This window comes from Neoarius graeffei, chromosome 6 (assembly GCF_027579695.1).
Source record: "Neoarius graeffei isolate fNeoGra1 chromosome 6, fNeoGra1.pri, whole genome shotgun sequence".
Lineage (NCBI taxonomy): Eukaryota > Metazoa > Chordata > Actinopteri > Siluriformes > Ariidae > Neoarius > Neoarius graeffei.
The window spans coordinates 11,749,421-11,768,339 of record NC_083574.1 but is presented as its reverse complement, the minus strand read 5'-3'; the positions used below and the strand labels follow the sequence as shown (position 1 = coordinate 11,768,339).

At 43.2% G+C, this 18,919-nt stretch overlaps 1 protein-coding gene across 1 annotated transcript in view; it reads left to right on the top strand.

The window, feature by feature from the left end:
• The window catches only part of ugt5f1 (UDP glucuronosyltransferase 5 family, polypeptide F1), a 33,905-nt gene extending 18,232 nt beyond the window's left edge, over positions 1 to 15,673 (top strand). The window contains exon 2 of the mRNA XM_060923325.1: positions 13,865 to 15,673. Coding sequence (XP_060779308.1) covers positions 13,898 to 15,475 — 1,578 coding nt within the window. The 5' untranslated portion in view covers positions 13,865 to 13,897 and the 3' untranslated portion in view covers positions 15,476 to 15,673. The remainder of the gene's footprint in view (positions 1 to 13,864) is intronic.
• Positions 15,674 to 18,919: the final 3,246 nt, after the last annotated feature.

Sequence of the window (18,919 nt, the reverse complement as noted above, 5' to 3'; positions counted from 1 at the left end):
ACAACTCGTTCAACTTGCGAGCCAGCTGAGAACCAGTTTGCTTTTCCATAGCTCGGGGTGCTAAGGGGAGCCACGTCAGTTTCGTCGCTGTATACGTCAGTTACGTCGCTGCGTTTGCATAAACCTTGGCGCGAACATCGAAGCAACAACAACACGGAGAAGAAGAAGCAGCAACAACAACAATAATAATGGATGACTTCGCATTTGTACAGCTGCTGCTTCTCGTCGCTTAAAAATGGCGATCTTTCGCGGTCTTGCTATTGTTGTTGGTCTTAACAACTCCGCCCTGGCCCAGCAAAGAGTTGGTGCTAGCCTGGAACCGTTTTTTCTGGCCCCAGAGCCAGTTCTTTGTCAGTGGAAACAGAAAACCCGGTTCCAAACTAAGCACTGGCCCCGAGCCAGCCCTGGAACTGCTTTGGTGGAAAAGGGGCATCTGTGGCCCCAAAATGTTGAAGGCACCGATAATGCCAGTCTGCTGGAACCTCAGCTCCAGGTGCTTTATAAGACCCTCTCTGTAGGGCTCCATGACCTATCAACAATGAATGTGAGAGAAAAAAATAGATAGTTACTTCATTGATCCCAGAGGAAATTTCAGAAATTGAGGCTAGTAATCGATACTATTGCTATTTGAGCTTGCTTAATTGTGTCTGAAAACGTCCCCAGAAAGTGCTGGTAGAAGCAGGCTCCCCTCGTCTCATCCTCTCCTCTTCAGCATCAATGTTGAGGAGGCTCATCCTCTCATTGATCTGAGCTAGAAAGGAGCCCTGAGCCTGCTGCCACCCTGCTTCCTTTATTCGCCTCAGTGTCTCAATGGTAACTGGAACATTAATAAATGATGTAAATCAACAATCATATTCAGTGCTGACAACTTGCTATAATGCTATACTTAAACAATAATAAACACCAATTTAAAAAAATAAACATCACAGCTTACATGGTTCCTGATTGCCATGAAGTTCACATCCTCCTTTTGGAACAACTTCGAAAGCTGGTTCAGGTGGGGCAGGATATCTGCTTGCATAAGTACAGCTGCAACAAATCTGTACGTTGCACAGTAGGTGTATAGCCCTCGTGCCACTGGGTCCTTCCTTGTATCTGCCTCCTCAGCAGTGGCGGCTGGTAGTCTTTCAAACGGGGAGGCTGGTCGCTTACGATATTTCCAGATTTTAAACAGGGATGTGATTTGGGGCTGGTGAAATTATCTGAAAATTTTAGCCGGGGGTCTGGGGGCCGCAGGCCCCCAGCTGGCCCAGGGCAGCACCCTGGTGGGGGGACAAGGGGGGAAGCCCCCCGAAGCTCCTGGGTTTTGGGGTTTTCTGACTTAAAAATTGTACTAAAATGGCAAGCAAACACACAAGAAAAAACTTGTCATGATTAACAAATTCAAGCCAATTTAATGGTCAACATGCAACTCTGACACACACACACACTCTCGCTCACTCTCTCACTCGCGCGCGCACACATTCTCTCTCTCACTCGCGCGCGCGCACTTTACGCTCGATCACGGAGGCTGCCATCTTTCAACTCTGTTTGAAGCGAACTTACGTACAGCTATCCAACAAGCGCATTCATTGGTTGTTACAGAGCGATGGGCCAATCACGTACCTCGTTTCATCTCAATGACGTAATTGCGTAAATGACGTAATTACGTCAATGAGATGAAACGAGGTACGTGATTGGCCCATCGCTTTGTAACAACCAATGAATGCGCTCACTTCAAACAAAGAGTTGAAAGATGGCAGCCTCCGTGATCGAGGCGTAAAGATGCAAATCCGAGGCTGCCATCTTTCAAACAAAGTCGGAACGAATAGGATACGAATGTGGATTTGAGGGGAAAATCGGAAACATTTTTTTTTTCAAGTTTTGAGGTGAAAAAAGCGGAATTCCGCGAATTCGCGGAAAAATCACATCCCTGTTTAAAAGAAAAAAACACATCAATTTTGCCCATACTCTTGCCTCTGATCTGGCTGATTGTTGGCAGGGTCACAAACTGTGAAATAACAGGTTCTTTTGGCCCATTAGCCTACTGTCCAATATACATGATGGTGGTGTTGGGGGGGGTATATTTTAACATTTTATATTTTAAAATTGTGGCATGTTGTTTAAAAATTGATCATTATTGAAAGCAGCTCTTTGTCAGGAACCTCAGCAGTAACAGCAGAGTGTTCTGGAACAGGCACAAGCACTGACCTTGGGGAGCCAAACATAGAGCTGGGTGCCACACATTTCATTCAATGACACTTTCCCTATATTTTACTTATTTTGACTGAGAAATGTTTTATTGACAATTTTGATAACCCTTCACTTTTAATCTAGGTCTGTAGTGTGAAATGTTCTCGGTTGTGTTTTTGTTTAGAAATGTTTTCCAAATTGTAGCTGTGTTTAATTCATATCCAGAAAAATATATATTCCAATATAATATACTCAGCATAAACATTTTAAATAGATTCTATATTTTTGGTCCATCCATGACATATTACTAAAGTAGCCTATTTACTGTTGTTGATGTGGGTCACTTGCTGTTAGCCAATTCACTTTCTCGTACCAGGAGAGCTGAAAGGAACGAGTATTATTCCCGACCTTTTTCACCAAGTCAATTTGAGGCGTTGGTCTACCCTGCTCTTTAATTTTAATTTTTTCCCCGAAAGGAAGACTGGCAAATGGCTTCGCCAAAATTAAATCAACAATGCTTGGCATTCGTGCGCAGCTTTCTTGCTAGCTGACTAGCCCCCTCAAGTTCAAGTTCAGTCACTCAAATAAACAAAATTTCTGGAACTAAGATAGCAAACTTGACAACACTATATTTACACTTTATTTACAATGAAAATATATACAAACTAAAAAAGCTGGTAGAAACCGTATGTAATGAATGAAATCGAAATGTAAGCTGATCTCTTACAATACACCACAGCACTTGCGAATCCGCATGGGACTGAACTGAAATTCACCGCTGCCTGTCTATATTTGAAACGAGCTGTCAATCAAAGAAAATATCCGTCCGCTTTCACCAATCAGCAGTCTCCTCGCGGAAAGCTTTGCCATGTCCCTCCCACTGTGAGGCTGGGAGTCCGTGGGCGGGCGTTTTCGCAGTATTTGTCCAATAACCGTCTTGCATTTTGATATTGAAAAGCGCATAGCTCCCAAATGCCATTGAAGTCCACTGAGGCTGGGCTGCATCGCGCTGTCACGAGGGGGAAAAACTCACGCACACATTAGGCGAACTGGGGAAAGTTATAACGGAATGATTTCGCACTGTAGTTGGGTTGAGCACATATATTTCTATGATTCTGGATCTGAAATAGCAATGTTATCAGGTCGGCTATAACATAAGCCTAGCGCAATTCATCCTACACAATGTTCGTCATTTTTAGAGGAGGCTGAGCCTCCCTCGCTGTCTTGGAGCAATCGCCCGTGCTCCTCAGCAAGCGTAGCAAGTACTGCAGGCAAATTTCTTTGCAGATTGGAGATGGCCTTCTCTTGAGACAGCTACCTAGTGTCCTTAACCTCCTGGGTTGGGATGTCATGATGAAATTAATAAGCGATGCAAATTCAAAGTCCATTCCATTCATTTTCCATTCACTTCCATTAGGAATTTTGTGTGAAAATTCTTACCGTTACTTTGAGATCTGCCACACTGAGAACACTGGCAGCTGTTTTCAGGGCACTGGTGCGGTTTGCACTATTCCGAAAGTACAGATGTAAATCTTGTAGGTGCTTCCGGAATGTTGCCATGTATGGGACCTCCTCAGCAGCGTCATGAGCGGCACAGTGGACTGACACTAATCCTGGCCAGGTGTCTGTAAGTAATTTAGCAGTGCCATTCTGTCTTCCTAAAACAAAAATGTCAGAATAAGGCAAAATGGTTCATTAATTTAGCGTTAAATGACCTTTTACTTCATGAACTCACATATGTGTCATCACTGTCATCCAATCCTGGTTTTACATACAACAAGGACTCTCGAATACTTACTGTATAAGAGAGGTGATTGCTTCTTTATCTGATATGTATGTCCAGTTGTTTTTGTACAGATATGTCTGTGGACTCGTCGATTTCAATGCCAATAGCCTTAGATGTTCTAATAACGTCTAGAACAGGCTCCTCAACTACTGCTGCCAATATTTGAAGCATCTCATCAACAATTCTATGAGATGTGTAGTTTGTCCTTTGATCGATCTAGGAAAATATATTCCAATTAAACTGTTAATTTTACCACAAGCAAACAAACACAGAAATAGAACATCTCATTATCTCTAGCCGCTTTATCCTTCTACAGGGTCGCAGGCAAGCTGGAGCCTATCCCAGCTGACTACAGGCGAAAGGTAGGGTACACCCTGGACAAGTCGCCAGGTCATCACAGGGCTGACACATAGACACAGACAACCATTCACACTCACATTCACACCTACGGTCAATTTAGAGTCGCCAGTTAACCTAACCTGCATGTCTTTGGACTGTGGGGGAAACCGGAGCACCCGGAGGAAACCCACGCGGACACGGTGAGAACATGCAAACTCCACACAGAAAGGCCCTCGCCGGCCACGGGGCTCGAACCCGGACTTTCTTGCTGTGAGGCGACAGCGCTAACCACTACACCACCGTGCCGCCCCAGAAATAGAACATTGCATTTTTAAATATTACCTTCAATTTGGCAAAATAGTCACATCCAAGGAGGTCTGCTAGTTCCAACAGTGCAGGATAATTGGTGTGGTGTGCCAATTCACGCTTAACCAGCCAGTAAAGGCATTTAAATCCACCCATTATGGCCTCATGCTCCAAATTCAGAATTGGCTGAAATGCTTCACTGATGGACACAGCTAAAGAAAAAAATGTTTATTTAAATGCAATTATCAAATCAACCAATATCCTTGAACATCTCAAAAACACTTACTTATACTGGATTGGGCAGCAATGGCAAGGGATGAGCTATGGTCGTTTGAGCTCATGTGTTGGTCCAGTGCATCACGCCTATAATTTGTGCAGGGGACCTCAATGAAGGGCCTCTCTGAGGCACCACACGTGTTGCTCTTTGGTGATGAGTCCTGCATGCTCTGCGAAACATCCCTAGGCAAGACAGTCAACTCATTATTTAACATATTCTATACATGTCAAATGTTTGAACGAAAATGAATGCTACACTCACCGTGTTCTGTGTGATATAGCCAACCAGAATATTTCGGGTCCACAGCCCACTCTGGGTTCCACCCACTACCGCGATGTTTAGAGGACTGGGGCTGCGGAGGTGGAGGAGGAGGCGGCGCAGATGGTGAAGTCGGCCGGCTTCTCTGAACAAAGTATCCTGATATTTTTGACTGCTTTTCCCCATCCATTACTGTACACTAGAGAAAACCACGTGCAATTGTCAAACATAGCAGAAAGCCACGTGTAAACACAACGGTAGCCTTGATAAGAAACTAAACGAAGGAATTGCAGAGGCTATCTAACAGAATGCATGGGCAAGCAGTTGATAGGACACTCTAAATATGTGGCAGATCACAGAATCCAGGGACACATGTTGGCCCGGGGGCATTTTGAGTTATTGACAGATTCAGAAAGTACAGTTTCTAAGCTTTCCAATGATGCCTTCCATGTGGAGATCTGACAATATTTGAAGAATGTGTGGCCTTTTGAAAGTGTATACCTCTTAAAACAGGAAAGGGAGAAAATCGCCCTCAAAGTTTTCCATCTCAGCTACTCTGGGTGCAGGGCGGGCACATAATGGTGCTCATTTGCATGACATTAAGGAAAGCCCAACCCCCTATGAGCTAGCACGATACTACTTTCATGTAAACAAAGATCACCACGTCAATTTTCCTTCCATGCAAAGTATGCCCAACACAATTATGAAGTACAAAAATAAGTCCTAAAGTATACTTTAACGTTTTGTGGTTGAAAAATTACTCACACCGTAAGAAAGAAAGATAGCACGATGATGACACAACTAATACAATACTAGTTTCATGTAAAGCCTCGGTCACAACCGGCCGTATGTGCTCCTACAGCCGGTCTACATGCAAAAAACACAAGAAACACACGGAGCGTGCGCATGAAACGCACGAGAGCGCGCGTGTGAAAAGCACGAGAGCGCGCGTGTGATGTGCTGATTTTCGAGCCGCAGACCGGCCGCAGAGGTTCTTTGTCATGTCAAACAAACTCTACGGGCGCTTACATTTTTTTCAGGTTGCAAGACAAACTTACGGCCAACGCGCGTCTTTCTCCGTGAACAAAAAAAAACCGCAGCGATTTGGGAAACGCCAAAAATCACACGGCCAAAAAATTGTACGTCCGGTTGTGACCTAGGCTTAACCAAACCACAACACTCTCCATTACATGCAAAAATAACCACACAGCCTTAGATTAATAAACTTACCCCATCAGAAAGAGAAACGGCGCCTTGCACACACCAATGCCTCCGATGGAATGTAATCCTAGAACGGTCCGTGTATCATCCAATCATTCAAGTATTCCATTCAATCTGGAAAACGAGGTTGCGTTTTTTTTTTTTGCTAGAAATGGTGATCTCCGATGTAAATACCGTGTGTCTGTTTGCTTCGCGGTGTGTCGGCTCCTCTGCGCTCTGCTTAGTAACTAATTCCATAGTGAAATCACACGCCTGTATGCAGTTAAGTAGCCATGCGCTCAACTCGGATCATACAGCTGATTTGCGGGAAAAAAAAACAAATGACTTAAATCATCATGTGAATGGCCCATATGGTAACTTACCCACACCCCCCAGCAGGCTACAGTCCTGACAAAAACGAGACAATTTGCAACAAAAAATGTATGCTTTTCCAACAAAACAATCTATTATCTGAAATACTGATTGCATTCTTCAAGATCTCAACTTGCACATGATGGGAAAAAAAACAAAAATCACAAATTTCGAAAAAAAAAAGCTTCTTTTGCGATTATCTCGGATTCGTTTCGACCGACATGTGTCCCTGGAGTCGGTGAGGGGTCACATATGTTTAGTTTAGATGAATAATTATCTTACCTCCACATGTCCTTCCCATGACGACGACAGGTTGTATGATATCCAGTTGCCGGATAATTAGCCTCTTCCCGTTAAAAAAATAATAATGTTGGCATAGCAACAGGTGATAGATGGCGCAGTAACATATTTAACCAGCAGATGCCACTATTCGGCTTCATCGCGATGCGGCCTTATTTTAATTGTCTATACATGCGTGGATGCAGCAGATTTTTTTTTTTCCGGGGGGACGTAGTCAAGGCGGGGGGCAGTTGTTGTCAAGGCGGCCGCCCTAACTATAAAGTGCTGCGGGAAACCTTGGTTCATGGACAGATGTCCTGACATTTTCCTTTAGAATTCGCTGGTATAATTCAGAATTCATTGTTCCATCAATGATGGCAAGCCGTCCCGGCCCAGATGCAGCAAAACAGGCCCAAACCATGATACTACCACCACCATGCTTCACAGATGGGATAAGGTTCTTATGCTGGAATGCAGTGTTTTCCTTTCTCCAAACCTAATGCAAAGTTCTATTTTGGTCTCATCCGTCCACAAAACATTTTTCCAATAGCCTTCTGGCTTGTCCACATGATCTTTAGCAAACTGCAGACGAGCAGCAATGTTCTTTATGGAGAGCAGTGGCTTTCTCCTTGCAATCCTGCCATGCACACCATTGCTGTTCAGTGTTCTCCTGATGGTGGACTCATGAACATTAACATTAGCCAATGTGAGAGAGGCCTTCAGTTGCTTAGAAGTTTCCCTGGGGTTCTTTGTGAACTTGCCGACTATTACACGCCTTGCTCTTGGAGTGATCTTTGTTGGTCGACCACTCCTGGGGAGGGTAACAATGGTCTTGAATTTCCTCCATTTGTACACAATCTGTCTGACTGTGGATTGGTGGAATCCAAACTCTTTAGAGATGGTTTTGTAACCTTTTCCAGCCTGATGAGCATAAACGCTTTTTTCTGAGGTCCTCAGAAATCTCCTTTGTTCGTGCCATGATACACTTCCACAAAGATGTATCGTGAAGCTCAGACTTTGATAGATCCCTGTTCTTTAAATAAAACAGGGTGCCCACTCACACCTGATTGTATCCCATTGACTGAAAACACCTGACTCTAATTTCACCTTCAAATTAACTGCTAATCCTAGAGGTTCACATACTTTTGCCACTCACAGATATGTAATATTGGATCATTTTCCTCAATAAATAAATGACCAAGTATAATATTTTTTTGTCTCATTTGTTTAACTGAGTTCTCTTTATCTACTTTTAGGACTTGTGTGAAAATCTGATGATGTTTTAGGTCATATTTATGCAGAAATATAGAAAAATTTAAAGGGTTCACAAACTTTCAAGCACCACTGTAAGTTATTCCTCGAAATTGAGTTGCACGTGAGCTGATAGCTGGCTATAAGCCATGCACAATGAGTGGAATGACTGTTTTATTCTATTCACATTCACTGGATTTTGAGAAATGGAGCATTTTTATTATTTTTTGCCCATTTGAAAGATAAAAACTTTATACAAAACACCCGACAAAATCATTTCCACTTAGAATGCAAACAAATCGGCCAAATGACGGGAGCAATTTGTGAAAAATGCGATAATAATTCATCTCATCTCATTATCTCTAGCCGCTTTATCCTTCTACAGGGTTGCAGGCAAGCTGGAGCCTATCCCAGCTGACTACGGGCGAGGTACACCCTGGACAAGTCGCCAGGTCATCACAGGGCTGACACATAGACACAGACAACCATTCACATTCACACCTACGGTCAATTTAGAGTCACCAGTTAACCTAACCTGCATGTCTTTGGACTGTGGGGGAAACCGGAGCACCCGGAGGAAACCCACGCGGACACGGGGAGAACATGCAAACTCCACACAGAAAGGCCCTCGCCGGCCCCGGGGCTCGAACCCAGGACCTTCTTGCTGTGAGGCGACAGCGCTAACCACTACACCACCGTGCCGCCCACGATAATAATTCTTGAAAAATTTTAAAATAGATACGTTCTTATGTTCAAGTACTTTCACTCCACATTTTGGTTGCTTTTTTTTCGGGGGGATTCGAGTAGAGTTTTTAATTCGTCCTTGGTTGGTTCAGTAACACGCGCCGCCATTTTGTTTTTCTCAACTCCTGGTATATGAGCTGATATCCTAGTAGTGGAGTCGCCAATCTGAGTGCGCGATTGCTCATATCCAGTGAAAGTGGATAGAATAATAGCACTTATTCGCAGCAATAGGAGTAAACACTTAACTGGAATTATACTTTTGTCTGGTAAACTGAGTCGCTCTTGGACACTGACCTTTGTCCTGGTCAGATGGGATGGGACGCCAGTCTGTTGCACGCATACACACGCATTCGCAAACAATTATTCACATCTAGGTGCGATTTAGTGCAATACTGTGTTTTTTGGAAGGTGTGAGGAAACCTGGAGGATCAGATTGGATACGTCCAAGTCCAGAAAAAACCTGTTCACGTTATAATCCGAGGTAGAAACGAGAGCTTGGAAGAAAAGTGCCTGCAGTAAAAGCTTAAGGCAATAAAGCAAATGAACTCAAAATCTATGACCTAAAATAATAAGCTCGACAGAGCACTAGGAAGAAGAAAACAAAGGAACGGAGGGACTAGGCACTAGAAATCAACAAGCAAAAGATTTCCCAAGGGGCAGGCAAGGACAGGATTTTAGGAAGGCTGGAGAAACTAATGAGAGCTCACGAGACAAGACGCAGGTGAAGAAACCAACGCGTGCGCGGGGTGAGGCTCGATCGGGGGGGGGACCAGGAAGTGGGGAAACAAGATGATGATTTGTACAGATCATGTACATGACGTATAAAGACTCAGACACACCAGATGTGTTTGGCCTTCTTTGAGTAATACAGCAGACAGGAAGTCACATTTTTAGCAATGAATTCTGTCACAAATATGTTTCAGATACATCTTTTAGACTTTATGCTAAGGCTTGCCTTTTTGCAATGCTTTTAATAAGTCATTGATTAGTTATAATTGATGGGCGAATCAGGGTTCTCCAGAAAATCTGAAGTAGGCAGCTAAAAAAAAATAAAAAATACGTGGCTCTGAAATTTGCAGTGGCCAAGGTACACTAATGCTAGTGGGGTCTGGCGGCACGCCCCTCTAGAAAATTTTGAAATTTGCATGCCTTCTGGTGCATTCTCGGCTGATAAATTACTCACCGTTTCGCTGTAAAGTGCTTGCAAAATACGTCTGAAATTTCCTTCCAGGTGTGTGTGCGCGCGCTTGGCTTTCTCAGTTGCCCGTTGTAGTACGCTGCCTGGCTCTGTAACATGACTACATGGTGAGCTTATTTGGTGCATGTGTAATGTACTTCTGGTGTGGTTATAAATTGTATATGGTTTTAATTTCAGCATACCGTAAATCCTCTAATATAGGCCGGGGCCTTTATTTCACTCAAGTGCATCTTGGTCCAGGCCATTATTGGAAGGAGGCCAGAATTAGAGGCAGGCCTCTATTTCTATTTGAGCAAAACAGACTACCAGTGGAATGAATAAAAACGAGATTTTGTATCTATTTGAACCTATAAAATAGGTTGATGCTTGGTTGCCTGGTTACCACCAGACCTACCGGTAATCACAATCAGGGGCGCCTGCAGGGTTGAACTGTAAGGTACGCACTAGCGGTGTAATCCCCCCCCCAAAAAAAAAAAAAAAAAAACGCTTGCGTGCTGCAGTTTCTATGAAGAGTCGATCTATAGGCTTATACACAAAACAACGATAGAACTTTAACTTGAAATTGAACAATAGCCTTCCATGAACACAGGCTGATATTTGAACAACATATGTGAACTACACACTACAATAAACAATAAACTCTTTATAGCCTCGATTAGAATCTAGTGAACTTGCTCAGCACTACCGCACGCACGACTCTGACACACACTGTAGCGCAACGTGGGGTACATAGACTCGTTGAAAAACTCCTCGGGTATTTTTCTGAGTTTACCGAAAATCAGAGTAGAAGGAGCCACCCACCCTCTGTCTGGTTTGAAGCGGTTCTGTAGGACATTGAGCTTTACAGAGTCCGGTGCACATTTTAAGGCATCTGGTTGAAGTTTACCTATGTCTGATAAATCTGATGTCAGTGATAGCGGGCTGACTCGTGGCTCATTAGTAAAGCTATCTGATGGCTCATTTGTCAGCAAGGTGGAGCAACCATCTACTTCTGATCGTAAGGGACATGGGGAGATGTAGGTGTTCTTATATGAAATTCACTGGATGTATGGCTAGTTTCAAACTCGGAGGTAGATGAAGGCAATTCCCTCAAAGGAACTGAGCTCGCATCCAGCTGCAGCGTATTGCTGCTGGGTTGCGGAGGAGTGGAAGCTGCCGGTGCCGTGTTACTAGCTGATACTGGAGAGGACTGGCAAGCAGATGACACCCCTGGATCACTGCTTTTGGACTTTTTCGTAAAAGTCTGAAACAAGCTCGTTTGTTTCAGGGTTCGTTTACTCATTTTTGACTCGCTTCTCAATAAATTCTCGCACAAGCTCTGACTACTGACGATTGTCTGTCTCCGTTTCTCAAAACTGGAGAGAATCTCAGTGGTGCAAGAAAAGTATATCTGCATTGACCAATGAGCTTTCTTGGTCACGCACACCCCGCCCACTCCTGAAGCACACAAATGCGCCGGCACACACACGTCTCTCTCTCTCTCTCTCTCTCTCTCTCTGTCTCTCTTTCTCTCTTTCTCAAATTATGTTGCATTGCCAAAGCATTCAGGTAACAATTATAATTAAAAAAAAATATCTCTCTCCCCAAGGTACGCCTAGTGCGTACGGCCATACGCCTGGCGGCGCCACTGATCACAATTGTCTTTCAGATCGGAACGATTGTGTAAGGCCACTATGATCTCAGAAACATCGTTGGTTATAGCCCCGGCCTGTATTAGAGTCCAGCCATTATTTACCTCCTCTGACAGCGAGACCGGCCAATATTAGAGTCCCGGCCAGTAATGGAATACAGGCCAGTATTAGAGGATTTACGGTAAATATTTGCGCACAATTAGTTACTTGCACTTTAGAAGTATGAAGCCTTAGCTAAGGGACCGTACATTTCTCTGGGAACTTAGGCACTCCAGGTAGCTTCTGGATATCAGGACTTTCTCCAGGGAAAAAAAAATCAGCGCGGTACTACTGATGCGGAGCCCAGTCCAGAGGGCCCCAAAGGCTGCTGGAGGGTTCGGGGGCATGCTCCCCCAGAAAATTTTGCAATTAGAGACTTCAAACGGTGCATTCTGGTTGCATCTGGGGCTGATTGAGGCACAATTTAACATGTGCTGTTCATTACCTTGTCAAATATACAAGCGGCAAATTTAAAGGGCAAAATTAGATTTGAAATGAAAACACTTCATAGCACGCCTCTTAATTTTCCAATTCAAGGATGCCAGAAACAGACTCGAGGTCAGATCACGCAATAGCGCCATCTAGTGATCAGCACTTAGAATGTGTTTTTATGTCTGGTTGCGAACGGCAGTCAGTGAACGCAGCAAAACCCTTTATTTTCCATTTCTGGGTTGAGTACCAGGATAATCTAGACCCGTAGATTATAGTATTTTCATTTTTCTATAGTTATGACTCATTTTCAGAGGGGAATCGGAGATATTTAGGTGCGGAAAGTACTCTGCATTGTTTAGTTAATGGTATTGAGATATATAAAAAAATTTTTTTGGTGTGCAGGTGATAACACGACAGAGCACCGCATATCCGCGCGTTGGGGAAAGCCCTGGATATAAAAATAACAATTCTTAGATGTGAAAGTATTAATTACGATTTATATGCACAAACCTGCAGAAAACAGACTTTATTTGGCCTACGGAAGGTTTTAGTTTCTTCTTCGGTGGCATTTTGTGAAAACCGAGCGAAATCGTCTGCAACAACCACCGACTGCGTTTTTACCGTCTGCTACGGTGTGGTCACATGGTCCAGCGGAGCCAATCAGAGCACGAGAATCAATTAACAAATTGCTTCTGGTCATGCTAGACCTGAGTCGAAGACAAATTTGTGGTGGAATAATTGGATTTGCAGCAAATTATGGGCAGCGGAGACGATTATAAATCGCTTGAACATTTAAAAGGCTATTATTATTAAAATAAAATAATATATATATATATTTTTTTCTGGGCTCAAGTAGCTGACGCAGACCATCTGTGTAGGCGGAGAAAACCACCGGTCGCTGGTGTTTATGGACATCTTTGTGTTAATGGGGGAAGCCATGGCCTAATGGTTAGAGAAACAGCTTTGGGAGCAAAAGGTTGCTGGTTCAATTCCCTAGACTAGCAGGCTTGGCTTAAGTGCCCTTGAGCAAGGCGCCTAACCCCCAACCGCTCCTGCAAGAGTGGTGGCTTACCTTGTGTCTGATTAGCCAAAGAAAAACTGATGTGATTATCAGTTTGGGCATTGAACCTGACCGACCGACTGTGTTAATTAAGTGTTAGTTCTCATCGGATTTGTCATTATCATTCCTATAGTAGCAACTTGCACAAGGTTTTATATGGCAGACGTTCAGCATAAACAAATTAAATAGGCTTCTCTGAGATTTTTTAATTGTGCGTTTTTGGAAGGAGTCTCCAGTGTCGGTGAAAGTTTATTGCAAAAGTCCAAAGTAAAGCTTTTGGATTTTTGACAGCATCAGCACAGAGGGCTTTATTTATGTCTTCATGACAAGCTGTGTGTTTTTTTTTTTAATGGATTAAAAAAAGTATCCTTTCATTCTTTAATAAATTTAATTTATAAAATAGCCTTCGAAAATGAGCTAATCACCTTCAAATGATATTTTCATGGCTTCTCCATTCATTAACATTTATTGTCTTTAATGAAACAAAATCGTGTACTAAAAACGTTTCTTTTTGTTTCAGTTTGGTGTGAGTCACATGGCCATGATTTAAAAGATGTCCACTGCCATTTTGAAAATCATGATCACCCTGACCTTGACGGGCTCCATCCAGTGCGGAAAGGTCCTGGTGTTCCCTCACGAGGGCAGCCACTGGGTTAACATGAATGTATTGATACAAGAGCTGCACAACAGAGGTCACCATGTCGCGGTCATCCGAGCAGCTGACAGCTGGTACATCAAAGAGCAATCCCCCTACTACCACTCCATAACCGTTGACTTCTCAGTAGGGGGAGACGAGGCTTTCTTCAGCAGCTTTGTCGCCAGACAGATCCAGATTCAGCGGGAAAGCGGCTCACTTTGGACTCGGTTCAGTCTGGACATGGAGATGAAAAACATGTTTTCTGAGATGCACAGGAAGATGTGTGAAATGGTCATCCGTATAATCGAGGATCCCAAACTGATCAATTCCATCCGAGAAACGGAGTACGATGTGATGCTAACGGACCCTGCGAACGGCGGAGGAGTCGTGCTGGCACATTATCTGCACTTACCGCTGGTTTTTAACGTCCGTTGGACTGTACACGGAGAGGGGCATTTTGCAATCGCGCCTTCGCCCTTATCGTACATTCCCTTTCCTTTATCCATGTTAACGGATAGGATGACTTTTTTTCAAAGGGTATATAACATCCTCTTTGCTGACCTCAGGTTATTCTTATACAAGAGCATTATAGGTCCTCATTACAGTGTTTTGTGTAAGCGCTACTTTGGTCCAGATGTGGACTATTTCGAATTGTTCCAGGCAGCTGATATCTGGCTCATGAGAGTCGATTTTGTGTTCGAGTTCCCTCGCCCAACGATGCCAAACGTCGTTTATATGAGTTGCTTCCAATGCAAACCACGAAAAGCCCTTCCGGATGACTTAGAAGACTTTGTGGAAAGTTCTGGAGAGCATGGAATTGTGGTTGTATCATTGGGAACGCTGGTTGCACAGCTTGCTGATGATATAACCGACGAAATGGCTGCCGCTTTTGCTCAGCTCCCTCAAAAAGTGATCTGGCGATACTCCGGGAAGCAACCGTCCACTCTCGGGAAGAACACCATACTCAGGGACTGGTTGCCACAGAATGATCTTCTTGGACATCCCAAGACAAAGGTTTTTGTGAGCCATGGTGGAACAAACGGGATTTACGAAGCTATTTATCACAGCATTCCAATCGTTGGCCTACCTTTGGTTTTTGATCAACATGACAATCTGTTTAAGATGAAAAATAAAGGTGTCGCACAGGTCGTGGACATAGCTACTATAAATCGGAATGTGTTTCTTGAGGCTATACAGGAAGTCCTAAATGAGCCTTCCTACAGTATAAACATGAAGAGGCTGTCCAGGCTTCTCAGAGACAGACCCATACAGCCTCTGGACAATGCCATGTTCTGGATCGAGTTTGTTATGAGACACAAAGGTGCTGCTCATCTACGAACAGAGTCTTACAAAATGCCTTGGTATGTTTACTCCAGTGTCGATGTTATCGCGTTTTTACTGTTGGTTACATCAAGTATAATTTTCCTCATCTTTGCTGCAATCCGATACATATGCTGCAGGGCATGCAGGAAAAAAAGAGTAAAACAAGACTGATTCTGCACACCCAGAGTCACAAACAAATGAAAGTGCAGAGATCGGATTTTCAAATGATCGATACGCCGTTGTGTCTGTATGCAGAGGTTTTATCTAATCAAGTGGTGGAAAATTATTGTGCATTTTAGTCTTGTTTTGCTCAAAGGAAAAACATTCACACTAAGAATATATAAATGCAGTAAAGTACAAATTTCAATGGGGAAAATATATATATATATATATATATATATATATATATATATATATATATATATATATATATACAGGGTGTTTTCAAAAAATTTGATATTATCTGAGATGTAAATATCCCAGAAAGTGCATAGTCTCAGCAAATGAAACTGAACGGACTTAATGTTGAGCAATATAAGATTTATTCCTCGAAATTTGAATGAGAAAGTCAAAAGTATGTGGATTCCATGAACGATTTCACAAATTTTTAATATGCGCGCCACCTGAGACACACAGACGGCCTTCCTCTTTGAACTTTTTGTGCCGTGTCCAAATCTGCATTGCCATTGGTGCATTTTTAGAGAATTCTCTCATAAATGCACGCTGCACAGTCTTGTTCGACTGTGTTCAAGCGTACTCTAAAGGCCAATTTATGCTGACAACGCAGTCCTCGCAGATAGCGTCGCAGACAGTGTCTGCGTAGCCCCCCCCCACCTTCGCAGACGCTCTGCGCGCACCTCCCAAAAATTGTGACCACCGCAGAAGCCTCGCAGACAGCGTCGCAGACAAGAGGGCTCTGATTGGTCCACTCTACATCCGCTGTACACGCACTTCCGCTTCCCTACTTTCCCGGTTTGGTTTGTTTTCACGACCGCCATTTTTAAAAACACGAGCGAAGATGGAGCAGCACGAAGAGCGGTTGATCGAGGAAGTGAGGAAGTACGTACATCTATACGACTCCAGTTCTAGTCATTATAAGTAACCGGAGGATAAACACTCCACTAACCACACCCACCAACTACTCCTAGCGATTTCGCTACTTCGCGCCCCCTTGCGTTGTGGCAGTGAATAACATCGCGCATGCCTATTACTCCCCGCTCAACGATAAATTACAACTGTCTGCGAAAAGCTATCTGCGAAAGCCTTGTCGCAAGAGCATGCAGAGGCCTTAACACACACAACGCCTTTTCTTTTCCAGTGAATGGCATTTCTATAACTAAAAAGATAAAAATAAATACAATTTTGACCCATTTCCATACATGCTGTTAAAATTTTGAGGTCAATTGAACAAGAATTGGCAAAGTTATTAGATTGTGAAATTATATAAATTTTTTTAAACACCGTGTGTGTGTGTGTGTGTGTGTGTGTGTGTGTGTGTGTGTGTGTGTGTGTGTGTGTGTAAAATAAATATTATAGCCACATTCACTGGATATGAGCAACTGCGCACTCTGATTGGCTAATCTATAACTAGGCTATCAGCTCATATACCATGAGTAGAGAAAAACAAAATGGCCGAGCGTGTTACTGGACCGGCCGAGGATGAAATTAAAAACTCTCTACTCGTAAACAAAGCCCCCCAAAACTGTTAAGTATTTAAAAGAAACAGAAATAACTAAAATAAAATCCACCCCCCCCCCCCCCCCCAAAAAAAAAAAAAAAAAAAAAAAAACCTCCCATTACACACTCCAGCCCACTTGGTGGCAGTAATTCACTTTTAAGTTGGTTTGGCAACCTCCAAACAACCTGAAAGAAGAACACCACCCCCAAAAAATGCCCCCCCAAAAAGCAACAAAATATGGTATAAAAGTATTTGAAGCTAAGAATGTATCTTTTATTTATTTATTTATTTTTCCAAGAATTATTATTGTCGCATTTTTCACAAATTGCTCCTGTTATTTCGCCGGTTTGTTTACATTCTAAGTGGAAATGATTGTCAGATGTTTTGTATAATTTTTTTTTTTTATTTATCAAATTTGCGAAAAAGAAAAATGCTGCATTTCTCAAAATCTAGTGAATGTGGATAGAATAAAACAGCTATTCCACTCAATCTCATTGTACATGGCTTATAGTCAACTTGGTGCTACGCGCCTCATCGGCTATCAGATTTTGTGGAATAACTGTTGTGTGCAAATTAAGAGATCAGTAAGATTTAAAAAATAAATAAATAAAACAACCTTTATACATTACAATTAAGACTAAACTGTGAAATTTATATATCTTGTACCACAGTGCTGTTGCATTCTGGAATCTGATTGGCTGTTGGTGTCGATTAATGTTTCAGAGAAATGTATAAAATGTATTTTCAAGACGGTCATAAAAAGTAAGGTGTGTGCTTCTGTAATAAGTAAACATTGTAAGCATTGGTAAATTCCTATCATATAAGAAGAATTGAACCCTTTGGGATGTGATGTTGGTGGAAAATGATCATCTTTGGTGTAGTAACAGCATCATCGCCTCCCCCGTCACGTATTATTGTGACTTAATGACTAACATTTATAGTACTTTGTACAAAATATAGCACTGGCACTGGAATCTTACAAACGCTATTGTAAGTAGAATCCCCCCGAGAGTTATACAGTGCTGTGCAAGCCTTAGGCATCCTATTTTTTTTTTTTTTCCTGCCATACAAACTTTGGTATAGATTTCTATTTTATGACTTCTACATTAAGGTTCTGGGTTCGAGCCCAGCGGCCGGCGAGGGCCTTTCTGTGTAGAGTTTGCATGTTCTCCCCGTGTCTGCGTGGGTTTCCTCCGGGTGCTCCGGTTTCCCCCACAGTCCAAAGACATGCAGGTTAGGTTAACTGGTGACTCTAAGGCCAAGTTTACATTAGACCGTATCTGTCTCATTTTCTTCGCGGATGCACTGTCCGTTTACATTAAAACGCCTGGAAACGCCGGGAAACGGGAATCCGCCAGGGTCCACGTATTCAATCCAGATCGTGTCTGGTCCGGTGCTGTGTAAACATTGAGAATACGCGGATACGCTGTGCTGAGCTCTAGCTGGCGTCGTCATTGGACAACGTCACTGTGACATCCACCTTCCTGATTCGCTGGCGTTGGTCATGTGACGCGACTGCTGAAAAACGGCGCGGACTACCGCCTTGTATCACCTTTCATTAAAGAGTATAAAAGTATGAAAATACTGCAAATACTGATGCAAATACTGCCCATTGTGTAGTTATGATGGTCTTTAGGCTTGCCATCCTTCCACTTGCAAGTGGTAAGTGACTTGCGCACAGCGGCTCAGTCCCGAATTACTGCTCGTGCACTTCACTCGCGCGCTCTGTGAGCTGCACAGGGCCGGAGTGCGCACCCTCCAGAGGGCACTCGCTGTTCAGGGCGGAGTGATTTGGAGCGCAGGATGCCTGCGGAGCCAAGCGTATCCGTGTATTGGCGTTGCTGTGTGCAGGCGAATCGTGTATTGGCGTTGCTGTGTGCACGCTAATCGTTTTTAAAAACGTTAATCTGATGATCCGCTGATACGGTCTAATGTAA